A 17,034-nucleotide genomic window follows, 5' to 3' on the forward strand; every position below is an offset into this window, starting at 1 on the left:
TGTCCCCTGCATCGGCAGGCGGACTCCCAACCACTATGCCACCAGGGAAGCCCTCTATTTTTTATATATAGTACCATGTATATGTCAACCCCAGTCTCCCAATTTAGCCCTCCTCTCCCTCTTACCCCCTGGTAACCATAAGTTTGTTTTCTACATCTGTGACTCTACTTCTGTTTTGCAAATAAGTTCATTTGTACCCTTTTTTTAGATTCCACATATAAGCGATATCGTATATTTGTCTTTCTTAGTTTTGATAATCATCTACCACACATCTATTTGCTCTCCACGTTCCAAAATTTTGTTGCTGTTGTTTCCCCTCCCTTTCTCTGCTTCCCTGTGGATAAATGAATTCTAAAAAAGATCCATTTGGTGTCATTTTAGTGGGATTTCAGAAGGGAGCAAAAGAAGATGCATATATTTAATCTACTGATTTTACCCAGAAATCCTCTCTCATTTCCCTTAGTAAGAATGAAATGCAAACTAAACCCTGAAAGATTTTACTGACCAATTAAACATAACTCTAGCCACCATATAACATTCCGCAGTCAACTAATTCTCTTCTTTTCATATCTTTTCTGTCAGGATTTCCTTCATCACCTCTATGGACTAGAGTCCATTTCATCTTACTAACATACACATGGACTGAAAACAGAAGTGATCCTAAGCTACATTCCTGGGAAGTAAGATGACTAATGTTCTCATAGAATGGTTAGACCATTACCTGCAGTTTAATGTTCTTGTCTGCTGTACAACTAAAGTAGATGTGATTTCACCATCGAGTTCTCCAAGCCTCGGGATATTACCAATGTTCGTACACAAAAGGTAACCACAAAGCACATCCCTGTGTCAAAAAAGTATGAAATATTTGCTTTACTTCTTTCTCCAAAGACATAACAAATCCTGTAAAGTTAGAACAATCACCTTATCTAATTTTAGCATTTGTTTTTTATCAACTATACTATTTCCTCCAATTATAAGCAAAATAAAATGAGCTCAAATTAGTTTACCCCTGCTTTAAAAAGTGTCTTCTCTGAAACTCTTGTTGATGCACCAAAATCCCAACTGTGTTCTAGCCTTTCCTTTACTGTCCATTTAGTATTTATCTAAAGGAAATTACCCATGAAGTAGACTTTTTTTATATCCGAATCTCTTTCCCCATAACACATCACTGGATATACTAAAACATTTATAAAAATATTTGATGAGTGAATGAATGATCTTTGGATGAGTATTCTTTTAGAATACAGTACTTTCTTCAACCTGTGGCACCAGAATTAAAGAAGAGATTACACATTTCATATACTTTGTAGATTCTCAACAACATAGGCTCATGATCCCTTTTTCAATGTATGTCACCACTCCCCCAGCTATCACATACAATTCTAGTTTAACTTGTAAAATGTTTTCACTTGTGCTAAACACTATCTTACTTATTCTCTATATTTAACACATTTTAATTGTTAATAGAATAATGATAAACACATGTTCTAATAAATATCTTACAAAGACTGATTAGCAGGCCAGCAAGACTATATATGGAAATATTAGGCTTTATCAGATAGAAAAAGAGAAAAATTAAGACTTGTATCTATCACCAACACAGAAAAATATGTATTATTTCATTCCTGAAAAATATTTTTTTCAAGATATATCATCATTTTATTATATCTATCGTAAATGAAAATGCTTTCTTAACATAGAAGAGATATGCACTGAACATTTTTTTGTTGGAGTTTACTAAATACTTTAGGATATATAAAAAAATTAGACATGATTTTTATCCCCAAGGAAATTATACTCTGGATGAGAAGAGAATCATATACATTAAACAATTATAAAACATAGAGCTGGCAAAAAGGGCCATAAAAATAGTACAAAGGGCTGTGGGAGTTCAGTGGAGAATAGGGAGAGGATTTATTTCCAGAGTAAATCCAGAAATAATTTACAGAGAGAGCATTGTCCAAGCGGGGCTTTGAGGATGGCTAAATTTTTGGCTGGTAAAGGAGTGAGTATAGAGGGTGCTTCCTAAGGAATGAATAGCACACGCACAGGCGTGGAGGTAGGACAATAAAATGTATTAGAAATAGCCAGGTTTGCTAGACTTTGGAAGAGCAGAAAAAACAAAATATGTAGGTTGGGGCCAAACTGAGGAAGAGGTACAGAGCCAAGCTAAGGTTCGATTTTGTTTGTTAAGCAAGACAGTACGACACTCAGCAAAGTGGTTAAGAGTGAGCTCTAAAATCAGACTGCTGGAATTCTAATTCTGTTTCTGTTATATCCTAGTTACATGACCTTGGTCAAATTAATTAACTGTGTCTCAGTTTTCTCCTCCATAAAACAGGGCAAACTGCCATAAAGATTAGATGATATAACTTATGTAAAGTGTGATACAGCGCTTAACGCATAGTGCGCATTCAATAGATGTTGGGTATTATTCTTACTATTAATTAGGTATGTGGAACCAGTGAAATTTGAACAAAGAATTTTTGACATGGTCAAAAAGATTCAGGAAAAGATTATTCTGATGGGAGCATGCTAGAGACTGCTGGCATTGAAAACTAGTAACAGGCTTTTGTAATAGTTGTAGAGCTGATATAGGTCTCGGTTGGGGTAATACAATAGAAGTAGAAATGAAGAATTAAAGACAAAGGGTAGAGGAGTAAAAGAGAATAATGAACATGATTTGGCATTTGGACAAGGAGCCAGAGGGCAGGTGGCATCAGGGATCACCCTGAGGCTTCTAAACAGAAGGACAGTGAGATATTAAGACCTTTGGCAAAAACAGGCCTTTAGAAAAGTCAGAGCCAGTTAATTCAATCTACCAGCACTGAGGACATATTCTGTTGGCTTTAATTCTTGTTGCCTTTGAGATGCTGACAGGTGTCTTCTAGGTGAGAAAGTCCTGAGGCAGCTATAGGCATGGGCTGAGCCTTAGGGGAGAGGTCAGAATGCGTGTTAAGATTTGGGAGCTTTCTGCAATGGCGATGCTGGAACTGTGGGAAGAGATGAGGTGAAAAGAATGCTTTACAGGATGCAGAAAACAGGAAAGTCCTGGTCGTTCAAAAAGTAGTGCCTGCAACTGAGGTATAAACTCTAGCTAATTTCTCCATCTCACCGTTTGTTGCATTGTATCCATGTGTCTTTGTCTTTCCCACAGTTACCCTTCTCGGTGCCTTCAATATTCAGTTTCTCATAGCAGTATTTGTCTGATGCCGTCACCTCTGAAGCAGAATAGAGTTTTCTATCAGTGAGAGATACACCACATGAGTTGTTCAGCATGTCTGCAATAAGGGGAAAACACGCACGAAGGACTCTCCTTCACTACAATGTTATCAATTCCAAAAATTGTAGCTACGGTTCACAAGAGTGCCCTATATCACAAGCATCCATCACTCAGGCACATTTTTCACAACTGCTCCTTTGAAACTTGGAAAACAAATCTATTTAGATCTTTGACAGGACTCAGGCTATAGGTTCTAAGAACAACACTCCTCAGAATTTGGCCAGTCATTAGGGGAAGATGCTACCAAATATTTCATTGAATAAATACTCAATGCTTTAATCTCAGTGCCAAATATAAAGCACGAATTTCTCACTCAGCAACTTTTATGAATCATAAAGACAATTTTATTAAACGAGTGATGTACTATAATTAAAGATTCAAGAAACAGCAGTATTTCCACCTTGTTTATTAATTCTTAATAGCTATCGAAAAACGTTACTCTACTTTTAAACAAACTTGAATTCCGGTTAAATCTCTGAAAGTCAAATAACATTTTTTAGTCATGTCAGCATCTTTGTCAGGATTATTTTTGCTAAAGCCAAGGTTGATACATGGAGCCATCCACGAGTTAGATCAAAACGACTTTTGCAAACTAATCAAAGATGATTGTCGGTATGTATATATAGATATATTTTAAACTTACTATATTGGTAGTTTCTTTTCCTACTTCTTGCTGTCAGCCGCTAATTTTTCTTAAGGGGAAGAAGCACAAACCATATTTCTTTGTCCAGAGCATAAACCTACATAACTAAATTTTTCTCCCATCCCCATGTTTCTCTAGTTGTTCCAAAGAGAGCATACACTTCCCCTCCCAAAAGGATTATAGCCACTGTTTGTGACAATTAAGGATTATCATTATATTTATAGCTGGCTTTCTAATACAAATCATCTCTTGGAAGAGTTTAAAACAAAAACTGCTTTCAAAAGGGCCAGTAATACTTCTGGAAAATATATCACATTTAAATATACATTCAAGTTAAATATGTTTTAGATATAAATGTTATATGTTTCCCTCTGAAAATCTGATGAATTTTGAAAGAAATAACATTAAAATATCTTTATGATATGGCAGAAATACCTCAGCAGAAATTCACCTATAACTAGGAAAACCAGCTGGAGATTAAGAAAGAGAGTTAAGGAAGAAAAAGCAATTCTAGCTAAAATGCTACAGTTCTTATCCAAGGGTCCATGTCCATTCCATGTGGTTGATGGGTTTTGCCTAAGGATACTAAAGGCAGCATAAGAGGAGCTAAAACCCAGGTTTGCTCTATTCTCCAAGCTGCATGCACTAGAGTGGACTTTACCTGCCTGGAAGCAAAGACACTTTCTGTCCAAAGACACTGCCAGCTAGCCAAGAGGTATGGAGCTGTATCTTCTCAAAGAAGGTGCTTTTCTCTAATTTCCACAAAAGTGCCCCTGCTAAGACCTGCAGTGGCTTTGAAAATCCCCTAGTCATAAAGTAGTTGAAAAATTATTTCCAGCTCACATGTCTTTGGGCCAGATACCATACTTTGAAAAGGATCAAGCCATACTATTTACTCACTTTGCCCCCAGATGTATTTGCATTGTCTATCCCTGGTTTTACATCTTCCTCCAAAGCAAATTCCCTAAAATGGAAAAGCATACCCATTAGCGACAGGACGTCCCCTTCTGTCAGATAACTGAAAATGTAAATATGACTAGGAAAACTAGTAGATGAGTATTATAAAGGCCTTTTATCTTCAGAGTTGATTACAAAACATTTAATATGATCTTCCTACTTTGATAAGACTTCAGTATTTCTTTCATGCTGGTACACATGAAACATTTAGGTAAAGATGAAGTAACTTACCTGGACACCATCACACGAATAACCATCCATCTTATGAATATTGGGGGCACACTAGGAACAGAAAACAGAAGTATGAACCAAATGCACAGCAAAATGTCAAGATGAGCTAATCCCTTTATAAATATTTTCATTTTAAAAATAAAGTCTGATAATATAGGATAGTCTCCCAAACCATCTGAAAATAAAAACAAACAAGATCAAGAGAAATCAAAAGGAAATGTAACAATTGGTGCACTTTCCCCTAAAAATATGGATCTACCAGAGGCAAAAGTAGTTGATTTGTAAATCCTTATTTACAAATAAAAAGAACTGACAGCAATGACTCAGCTAACTTACACAGACACACTATTCCCCAGAGCAAGAAAAACAAGAGCACAAGACAAAAGCAAGGAAGATGACAACAGATGGAGCCATAGGTATGGTTTCCTCTTTTTCACCATGAGAAGTAACATCGCCCTTACACTTAAAATGACTCTCAAGCAAAGGTCTACCCTGGACATGTTAGAAAAAGACATGCTTTAGAGCCCACCCACCCCCTTTTCTTTCCTTGTAGCAATTGCAGAAAAGACTGCAAAGCATTCTTATGTGGATAGAAACAGAGTGTAATTTTTAAATTTATTATACCTCTTTTCTACATTATAGTAATTACATACTCATTTGAGAAAAGTTAGAAAATGTGAAAAAGTAGGAAAAATTAAAGTCTCTCATTTTCCTACCACCCAAAGACAACTATTTTTTATATTTTGGTACATTTTTTTCCTCTATCATTTTCTACAAAATGCGATTTTTTTTTTTTTTTTTTTTTTTTTTGCGGTACGCGGGCCTCTCACTGCTGTGGCCTCTCCTGTTGCGGAGCACAGGCTCTGGAAGCGCAGGCTCAGCGGCCATGGCTCACGGGCCCAGCCGCTCCGCGGCATGTGGGATCTTCCCGGACCAGGGCACAAACCCGTGTCCCCTAGCATCAGCAGGTGGACTCTCAACCACTGCGCCACCAGGGAAGCCCAAAATATGATATTTTTAAACATAAGTGTAATCAAGTTACAGATAATGTTTTATATTCTGTTTCAGCCCTGTACTTTCATCATACAAGTTTCCTCACGTCATAATAAACTTTTTTGAAGGTATCATCTTGATAGCTGTAACACATTGCCCTGAGCTAACAAACCATATAATCAATGTACTAAAATATTTAGTTATAACTATCTCCAATTTATGCTGTTACAACCAACGGAACAGGAGCATCTTTGTACGTACATCATTTTCGGATTTAGAATTCTTTTAAAATCCCTGCTTATCATATAATCACGTTTCAAAGAAGTTGCTCTAATATACTTTCACTCCCAGAGCCCATTCACTGTATCTCCATCATCACTAGGTGTTAGGTTAGAAGCATAATGCTAATTAGATAGTAGGAAAGGAAAGTACTTTTACACAAAAGATCTTTAATCTCTTAGGATGACTACCTTTAAAATAAAGCATTTTTAATGGTTAAAGTAGATATACCACTACTGAATCCCTCTTCTCTAGAGAAAAAAAGATGCAGGCAGTCTTCATTTTGCATGAATTTCACTCACACTAGAGCATGAATTTCACTCACCGTGGTTTTGTTAAACAACACCAGTACCCCAAGGACACAGTTCCAATTTCAGTTACCACAATAGATTAACTGTGAGTAACTGCATAAAGTACAAACTTTGCTACTAGCTCTTCAGTCCACTGATCACTAGGTAAACAAGAGATGCCCATCACAGTCAATGACCCATCTAGTCACTTCTTTCAAAGTCTGTTGGTGATTGCTCGCTGAGCATCTGTTCATTCAGTTCATGCACGGACAACAGAGAATGTAGATTGTTACCTCTCTCTCTCTGGGTGATACCATGTGACATCTTACAAAATCGAATAATTGAAAGAGGAAACTGGCCAACAAAGATGAAAGTGCACCAAAGAAATGAAAAGTGATGACATTGGAAGAGAAATTCAAGTCAAATGTAAATGGTGTGATAGAAAAAAATCACTATGGGAATGGAATGTTGATACCGCTGTTCAGCAAAAACTTCCCATTCACAACTTCACATCTCTTGGAGATATTTCAGGACATTGAAAGCACAAAGGATAAAATGTCAAAAGCTGATACAAACTTAGAAAGGAGTGTGGCAATTCAACAAGGCATAGAAAAGATGCTCACCAAGTGTCATAAGGTTTATGACCAGGAGAAGGTAAGCACAGCTCAAACTACTCTTGGTAAGTTTTTTAACAAAGAAATAAAATACTATAATTTTCAGTGTTTCTGTTTTAATTTAATATGCTAAATAAATGTTAGTTTTTTTTTGTTTCCCTATTCATTTAAGACCAACAGTAAGAGAGTTTTTAATCATCTGACATCTTTTAAAGATCGCAGAACAACTGTAACTTTTTCCATTGATTACTAGAATAACTTTACGTGGTTTCAGCTTGCATGGTCATTTGTGTTCCTGCACTAATATGCAAAGTAAGGACTCCCTACATACATGTACAACTGAAATCTGTGAACCCCTGACCAAGTTTATCAACTTCCCTATCTTCCCTACTGACAACTAAATGATATTAAATTCAAGAGCAGCTATTAGTGGCAAGCTGTGTCAGATAAACAAGAGTCAAGACAGGTCCCTTTTCAGAACCCAATACCCCGTGGGCCTCTCTGCCTTGGCTGACTCCTGTTTCAACCAGCTGAAGAGAGTCTCTTTGATTCCTCCTTCACTAGCTAGACAAAAAGCAAATGCCTTTTACCCTCTACTTTAAACAAAAACAAAATAGTTAAGGCACGTATGTATACAGTCTTAAATTAGTTCAACATTAAGACAAAATCACGCCGAACCTCTGCTCAAGCTTTGATTACTGAAACTTCAATTCTCAAAAAATTAATAAAAGGAGGGTGAGAGTTGACATGAAAGAGAAACATGAGTATCTTGTCCGTTTCCATTTCACCTGGGGGTCAGCACACTAAACATACTCCTACTTTTCCCCCATTGGGTTTAGAGAAATTATTCGTAAATTACCTGGCTTGAATTTCCTGAGCATGTTTCACGAATATCACAATCATTTACTGCTTCACGGCACACGGTTCCCATAGGCTGAAACTAAAATGAACAAAAATCAATGTGCAAAGCTGTCAAAGGAAAAAACCTCTCACAGTATCTATCATCTTTAAAAAAAGAGAAATGAATCTTTTTTTGGATAGGAATAGCTTAAACTAGTTTAAGATGGAAATCTGTGAAAACCACAGTTACTGCATGAAATGTCAACTTAATTGTTCTCAGAGTTTCTCACATATAAAGTAATTTGCATAGCCATCACACATAAGCCTTACAAGATCTTGTTAAAATAGGATGTGCTTGATGGTACATCTGTACCAGAAGGACAGTCAGTCCAAGTTCTAGTAATTCTTCCTTCCAAATAGCTTTTGGATTTACACTTTACCCTTCATTCTTACTGGCACCTTTATCATATTTTTCTTTTTTACCTCATCAGCCAAGAATTTGGAAGTTACATTTTGGACTGAATTGTAAAAGTTAGATTTTCTGGCAAAGCTGTTTCCTCCCATGCTTTCCTTTACCATCTTCTCTCCTGCCTAATTTTTATACAGATCTATAGCTTGGTCTTTTATTCCTTTTTTAATGTTTCTATTATTTGTATTTGTGTATGAGAGTTTTTTTGTCTGTTTACAACTCAAATATTTTTTGTAAGTGTGGGAGTTGTACAACTAAATGTTATGCTTGTTGGGTTCATAAATTGCAAGAGTATTCATTATAACAAAACAAAGAGATCTATAAAATTATCATCCTTCTCCTTCCCTCTTTAATCCCACTCTCTTTCCTGCTCCAAAACGTTACTATTTGGGGAGGGATCCTTCCATGCTTTTATCTCTGCTCACACAAACATACACAGTATTCGGGACCCCTCCCCACCCATCCATACACACACACACATACAACTTTCATCTTCTCTCCCTTGTTCACGACCCTCCAGGCATTTCAGTTTCCTGCTGTCCATAGAACATGAGCAGCACACTGTCAACTGCAATCAGGAGTTCAACAGATATTTTTCAGAAGATCAGAACAAAACTTGTGTTCATTCATTTATTCACCAAGTGTTTGCTAGGCACTTAAAATGTGCTAGGGACTCTCTAGCCACTGGAGACTCAGTGGAGAAGAAAACACAAGAATCCTGCTGGCAAGGAACTTACATTTCAGTGGGAGTACATAAGCCATAAAATTAAGGAAATAAGCAAGATAAGTTAATTTCATATACTCTGGTTCTCTTCCTCCTTGGGATTGGTGCAAGCTACAATTCTAGAACTTCTGAGGTAGAAGTACGAGCAGATTTAAGGTAGAGTTTATGTGGGAGTGTAAATGTTCAAGAACTGTCAGGAAACTTCTGAAAGAAAGCATAGTAAAGGAGAACTTGTTCTAAGTGCTGGGATAAAGCAGTAAATAAATCAACCCAAATCCCTGCCCTCTTGGAATTTACATACAAATAAAAGGAGAAAAAGAGTAAAGAAGTAAATAACCAATGAGTCCCCAAATCATGGCTTGAGGGCAAACTTTGGTTGGCTACCTGTTTTTTTTGTTTGTTTGTTTGTTTTTTGCGGTATGCGGGCCTCTCACTGTTGTGGCCTCTCCCATTGCGGAGCACAGGCTCCGGACTCGCAGGCTCAGCGGCCATGGCTCACGGGCCCAGCTGCTCCACGGCATGTGGGATCTTCCCGGACCAGGGCACGAACCCGTGTCCCCTGCATCGGCAGGCGGACTCTCAACCACTGCGCCACCAGGGAAGCCCGGCTACCTGTTTTTATACATAAAGTTTTATTGGAACACTGCCACACCCATTTACTTCTGTATTTTCGATGGCTGCTTTCAAAGAAAGAGTTGAGTAACTGAAACAGAGACCTTATAACCCACAAAGCCTAAACTATTTGCTATCTGGCCCTTTACAGAAAGTGTTTGCCAACTCTGACTTACAGATACATTATTATAAATACATACAGGAGAAAACAGAGATACATATGATTTCTCATCTTGTTCTTCCGTTCCCTCCTTTCCATTCACTCTTCTGCCTGACTCCTTTAGGGATGAGAGTCGGGGTGTGGGGTAGAGAAAGTGGCAGAAGAGATCTTACTTGACTGGTAAAGTTGTAACTTATATTCTGGGATAGTTAACCCTGCCATTTTATTGTATATTTTAATTTTATTATTTTGTACTTGTTCCTATCAATGATTATATCACAAAGAGTCTAACTGTAGAAATCCAAGAAAAAATGGCATAATTAAATGCATTTTATGGATGGGCAGACTTAAAACACTGAGAATTAAAATAAATGATTGGGGATCCCTGGAAAGCAGCCGGAGGAACTGAGAGAATAAACAGTTGAGGTAGCCAACATGAAAGAATGTCTGTTTAACATTTGGTTTAATCTTCCGTTTTTAGAGAGTGCTTTCAGAGATCTCTGCCTGCGCTTTGCTTCTCTTAAAACGCTGCCAGAGACACAGTGGTAACGTGGAAACAACAGAAATTCCTGCCAGCAAATGTGGGATGTAACTGCACGTTTATCCCTTACTAGCTGAGTGAGCCTATGCAGGCTATTTCACTTCCTGGAGACTGGCACTGCTCATTGGAAACATCTGGATAACAATGCCCATCCCAAAAGTGTAGCCATGAGCATTATCTAAGACAGCAGTCTCAACAACAGGACATTTGGCAATGTCTGAAGACATTGTGGTGTCATGACTTGGAAGGATACTGCTGGCTACTAGTAGGTAGAAGTCAGGGATGTTGCTAAATATCCTACAAGATGTAAGACACACCCTCACAATGAAGAATTATCTGGCCAAAAATGTCAACAGTGCCAGGGTTATGAAACCTGGATATAGGATGACATAATTTGAAAGTGCTTAGTATAGTTTCTGGCACACAATAGGGTATTTAATATGATAGGCTCATATTTCACCCTCTCTTAACTCATTAAAGTTAGTCAATCAGCAAATAATCAGTAAGAGAGTGCTGTGCATATTTATTCATTCATTCCACAATTATTTACTGAAGACCTGTACCAATTACAGTGTAAGTGCCTGGCTCTGCCTCCATAAAATGTACAGACCTGAGGGAGAGGAAGATATTGAACCTCAGAAATAATGTAGAATATTGTACCAGATTTTATATGAGAAGAGAAAAAAGATAGATTTCTTTGAGCAAGGTAAGCCCTAGGTAACTGTAGTCTTGATGTAGAGGCTTAAATATTTGGGGGCAGGTACAGGATACTGTTGGGAGGATGAAAACAGACAAGGTGTATAAGGATGCATTAAACTCTCATGCACAACACATGAAAGGTGTTTTAATGTCTAAAGGGATTTCTTTTGTTCCCTCAACAGCTAATGCAAGAGATACACCAAGCTGAGCACCAAGAAGGGAAGGATCTATTGAATATCCACTTGGCTTTACAATGAAGGAAACACATCATTCAAAAAATAGTTTCATTTAAATTATATTACATTTTATTTTTATTATTGTTATTACATATATATGATAGCACATTAAATGGTTTCATTTAACGTGCATGCTCCTCAGAGAGGCAGTAGAGAGAGGACAAACTCTGGGGATTACAAACATTCAGGCCCTAGCTCCTGACTTGGTATAAGACCCAGGGAAAACTACTTAATCACTACAAGCCTCTGTGTTCTCATCTGTTAGATGGGAATAAAAAGAGTAACTACTCCTGACAAAGTTTGTGAGGCTCCTGTAAAGCACCTGGCACTTAGTCACTCAACAAATGTTAGATCTTACTATTGTTATTTGGTTATATTTACCTAGCCTTAACAATTTAATCACATATGTCCTCTTTTCTTTCAGCTGGTTATTAATCAACATTTATTTACCTTGCACTTTTTACAACAAAGACCATCACTGCACTGGGAGTCTTGAGTCAAGGTGCATTTCTTACAACACTCTGCTCCTTCAAGGACACATTCCTAAGGAATATAAACATTTGCAAAACGTCAGAGAATGGTGTCATTTTCCTGAAAGTACCAGGATATTTTCTAAAACCAATGTACAGCCTCAAAGTAAGCATCTTTCTTCCACAAATCTTATGAAATTTCTAGGCATAATACTTGCTCTTCATGTTTCAGTGTGTGAACCTGGAATAACCCCGAACAACCTAAAGAAATCATCCCAACACCCAGAGACTTACTGCCGGGGTCCCACAGTCACACTCCTCTCCAGTTTCAATGAAGCCATTGCCACACTCAGGAGGATCAAGAAGCTGTGGAATGAAAACCAAAAAGGGCACTAAAATGCAGAAAAATCAACATCAAAGACCTTACGAGAGACCACAAGTGCCACACCTACACTTCTGGCATATCTGTCAGTCATTCCAAAATATATTTTTATTTTCCTAAACTGCAAAGTATGACTTCAGAATTTTAGAACTGGAGACTTTAGAACATAGTGTCTAATATTGTTTCCATTTCATATTTAATCATATTTTCATATATAACATACGTATCAAGCAGGGTCTGATAAGTGTCATCAAAATAAAAGATGATCTTGGCATTGACTAAAACCAAGCCAGATGGACTCCTGAAATTTCATTTCAAACAGGACGCAAGGGATTTGGAGTCAGACATCTGGATTCAAATTGTGGCTCAGCTACTTATCTTGCGCAAATGGCTTGCCATCTCAGAGCCCAAGTGTTTTCGTATTTAAGACAGGAATAATAATAATATTAGCTTCCCATCTACTTAATGAATTGTTATGAGGATCAAGTTCAATTACATGCGAAAAGCCCTTTATTAACTGTTATTTCCTTGTGAAACAGAAAGTTTTTTCATGGACAATAAGGAAAACATCACAAAAATTAATAAATCCACTGATTTATTTAATATAAAATACAACTCTTCCTATTAAGATAGCTCTGCAGAGAACAGCAATATTAATTTGCCCCAGAGATGGAAGCAGTTTTTGGCCTGTACAAGAGTATATTTTGAGACTTCTATATTTTTTAACTTTCTGCTGATTTTATTATCTTTTGAGTATAATTTATCTTATGGTGATAGGTAAAACTAGTAAATAGCTGCTATGTTCCAGATATATAATATTCATTCAAAAGTTAATACAAGTTTACATATTATAGAATGGAAGTGAGTACACACCCACATGCATGCATGCACACACACACACTTTCTTAACCAACTAGAAGGAAAAAACAAGCAAACAAACAAACAAAAAATCAAGAAAGCAACAACAAAAGTCCCCACCTAATTTCAAATACTCTCTCCTCTCCTACAAAAGAATCAACTCATCTCTAGATTTCATTTTTAGTTGAAAGGGTCATAATGAATGTGGCAGCTTTGAAAGCCAAAACTAAAATTCTCCAGATGAAAAAACACAGTTATTCTCTTACTCTGGGCTCAGAATAATCAATTAGTTTGGTTAAAAGACTTGAATTGTTTTTCATTTATAGAAGCAGGAATTTAGTTCCAATATCCCTTCTGAAGCTTTTGGAAAGAGTCTTAAAATTGTCAATTTGATTTTCAGTGCAGTATGAAATTTCCTAAATTTCACTGGAGTGAACAGAGAATGAAACCAGGTAAATGATTACAAAGGCAATGCCACATATCACTGTGATATAGGGAAGCACTTCATAGTTCACATAATTACCGAGGACAAAACACTCTTCTTTAACATGGAAAGTCTTCCAAATGTATGATGAAGACCTGTTTTCTAGTCAGTAACCAGAGGATGCTCTGCAAGCTATGAAAGCCTCTGACAGTCTCAGTCCAGACCTTCTCCTTTTTAGCAGACTTAGCTTTTATACTGAGAAGTATTGTAATTTTGATAGTTTTTATAATGAGAAGTATTGTAATTTTGATCTTACTGCTCATTCTGAAAGGCAGTGGTGGGGAGTAAAGAGGGGAGACAGGCCTCCTTTTCTACCAGTATGAATTGTGATTCGGTATCCAAAGGCAGGGGAGGGGAATGTATCAAGAACATGAAAAAGAAAGGCAAAGTGAAACCATTTTTGTAAGCTAACCCTGAATCCTCATTTGGCCATATAAAAAGAAAATGGACATTTTTCAGAAAGCAAAACTAATTTCTACCTGCTTTTTATTCCCATCAGAGTAACCCCAAATGCCCAAGATTAATTCAACTTAGAAATGTAGATATTTAGTGTATCTAGAATGTGTATATATAAGCTAGTTGAAAAGCTTTCTTTTATAAGACACAATGAATGAAAATCTGTGTTTACAATACTTTAGAAAGATTAATAACTAATAACTCTGATCACACTTATTACCTTAGAAGGTTTGTTGAAAAGGCAGGCACCACCTCCACTATTCAGGAAGTCATGATACTCTTCAATATTACACTGGGTGAACTTTTTAGGAAGATAATAGCTATAAAAGAGAAGAAAAGCAATAGCTGGGTACAATTTTAGTCTCCCTTGTTTGTAGATTAGTCTTAAAACTGAACACTGTTAACGTACATTATTCCTAAAAAAAAAAAAGAATAAATAAAAAATTCCACTTATGTATAACATTTGCATTCAATCCATAAGAGTTTATTCAATAAGCAGTTTTCTAAATTCTTCATTAGGTGGCTAATAGTAACTACGGTTTGCTCATTATCTGCATATCCATTCAAAGGAAACACACCTATAGTACCTGTAATTTCCATCAAAGAGAGTTAGAAATAGTTTATTTCACAATGAGTCTTTCCTAAATATTAAACCTGGGCTGGAACCCAAACTGCAGGGCATTCTGCAAAATAACTGACCTATAATCTCTGAACGTGTCAAAGCCATGACAGTCAAAGAAAGACTGAGGAATTGTTCCAGATTGAAGAGAACAAAAACTGACTGTGATGCCTGATTCTGAAGCGTTTGCTAAAATGACATGGGAGAAACACAGGGCTGATCTTGAATGAGGGATAAGAATTAGATGATTTTCTTGGTGGTATTGTGGTCCTATAGGAAGATGCCTTTGTTTGCAGAAAGGCACATAAAGTTAGGTATTTGGAGGTGATAGGCACCATGTAAAAACTTGCAATTCAGAGACAAAAAGGTTCTTTGTAACTATTCTTCTAACTCTTCAAGTTTCAGACTGCTTCAAAATACAAAAAAAAAAAAAAAAATTATACCCCCCCAAAATAATCAAGGGTCAATAGAAAAAAGAAACCTCACGGTAGAGCAATTTGGAACTATGCATTAAGAATCTTCAGAATGTGAAATATCCTTAAATCTAGTAATTTTACTCTCAGAAATTTTTCTTGAGGAGTTGATTTGCTATGTGTGCAGAGATGTCTGAATAAAGATATTTATGGTGGCACAATTTATAGTAGCAAATAACATGAAAATAATCTAAATGTTCAACAGTAGAAAACTGTTAACTAAACTGTGATATATTAATAAAATAGAATACCATGTACTTATTAATATTCATGGTAGTGTTAAAGAATGAAGGCTCAGAAAAATGCTGACTATATATAATGTTAAATAAAAAATGAATAAACTGTTATATCCAACATAGTCCAAATTTTATAAAATAGTAAACATGTAAAGAGAAAAAACTACTGGATTTATTTTATTTTATTTTTTAGCCACGCCACGCGGCATGCAGGATCTTAGTTCCTGACCAGGGATCGAACCCATGCCCTGTACAGTGGAAGCACAGAGTCCTAACCACTGGACCGCTAGCAAAGTCCCAAAACTGCTAGATTTAAGCAGCAGTATTTTAACATTAACCACAGTTGTCACCCAATGGTGAGAAAAGAGGTGATACAAATTTTATTTTCTGTATTTTTCAAAAATTATTTTACTTTGAGCTTTGTATAAAAGTGAAAACACAATTAAGATAAGAATGGAAAGTCTCTCCCACTAGCCTGTCCGTTTATATGCCTACTTCTTCCTAGCATAACGATTAATGCTTAAGTGAACTGACTAATGGAATTTACGATTATTTACCCTAAACTCATTTACCAGGTATTTCATGCCAAGCTCTCCAAATAAAGTTGTCTTGGGTTTAAACTGTCTGAACTACTTTACTTCCTTTGCTTCATTTTCCTAATAAGTCATAAACTTTATTATTTTAAAATTTTCTTACATATATTACTTCCTTTTTGCTTTTCAGTGCCTACACTTCAGCCAATGTTTTTATCGCCTTATCTATAATCCATCGTATATATCCCTGTCAGGATTATGGAATTTAAACAGGAATTTCTTCAAGTTCCCTCTTTATTCTACTGGTCAAAATCGGAGGTGGTTCTCTACTGCTATAGAAGAAAGTCACTGATTTACAGTGTTGGACCCTTAGAAGTCAAAGCCTAGTTCAGCCCCTGCCCTGCAAAGGCAGCATCAGGGGGTTCAGGTTAGCCCAACCTCCTGCCCACTACACAGCTGGGAGCTCAGTCTGCTCTCCAGTAGTGACAAGAAACTCTTCCCAGATAGGGAAGCTCTTTTTACACATGAAGAGTTGAAATCTGTACATTGCACTTACCTTCCCTATGCCACATCTGACTTCCTATAACTGCCGCACACAGTCCTGTATTGTTAACTATATCAATGAGACTAATTCTTTACCATACCATGGCCCTTCCAATACCTGAAAGCAGATACCATTTCTCTCCCTAAGCTTGGCCCCAAAGCTTCTTTTTTGCAGGGTAACAAATCTATTCAATGCATTCTTACATTTTTAATTCTTATACCTTTAAATAGGACCGACAGTCTTCATTTCAACAATGCTTTCCAACATTTAACAATACAGAGGAACTTCAGAAAGTAGAAATGGGAGGGAATGTACCCATGGGAAATATATGTCCATAATTAGTGCTGATAGGTGATGTTTGGCACAGATCAAATGATATCTGGCATCATACCAGACAATGTTTTATGT

At 36.7% G+C, this 17,034-nt stretch overlaps 1 protein-coding gene across 3 annotated transcripts in view; it reads right to left on the reverse strand.

Moving 5' to 3' along the window:
* The window catches only part of ADAM22 (ADAM metallopeptidase domain 22), a 232,614-nt gene that overhangs the window by 40,072 nt on the left and 175,508 nt on the right, over positions 1–17,034 (reverse strand). For all 3 annotated transcript variants that reach the window (XM_024755073.1, XM_024755072.1, XM_024755071.1), the window contains 8 exons: positions 14,442–14,541; positions 12,336–12,407; positions 12,022–12,114; positions 8,150–8,230; positions 5,115–5,165; positions 4,827–4,890; positions 3,116–3,221; positions 722–841 (listed from right to left, as the gene is read on the reverse strand). In XM_024755073.1, the coding sequence (XP_024610841.1) occupies positions 722–841; positions 3,116–3,221; positions 4,827–4,890; positions 5,115–5,165; positions 8,150–8,230; positions 12,022–12,114; positions 12,336–12,407; positions 14,442–14,541 (687 nt within the window). The remainder of the gene's footprint in view (positions 1–721; positions 842–3,115; positions 3,222–4,826; positions 4,891–5,114; positions 5,166–8,149; positions 8,231–12,021; positions 12,115–12,335; positions 12,408–14,441; positions 14,542–17,034) is intronic.

The sequence above is a fragment of the Neophocaena asiaeorientalis genome, unplaced genomic scaffold, assembly GCF_003031525.2.
Source record: "Neophocaena asiaeorientalis asiaeorientalis breed wild unplaced genomic scaffold, Neophocaena_asiaeorientalis_V1.1 scaffold36, whole genome shotgun sequence".
NCBI classification, from domain to species: domain Eukaryota; kingdom Metazoa; phylum Chordata; class Mammalia; order Artiodactyla; family Phocoenidae; genus Neophocaena; species Neophocaena asiaeorientalis.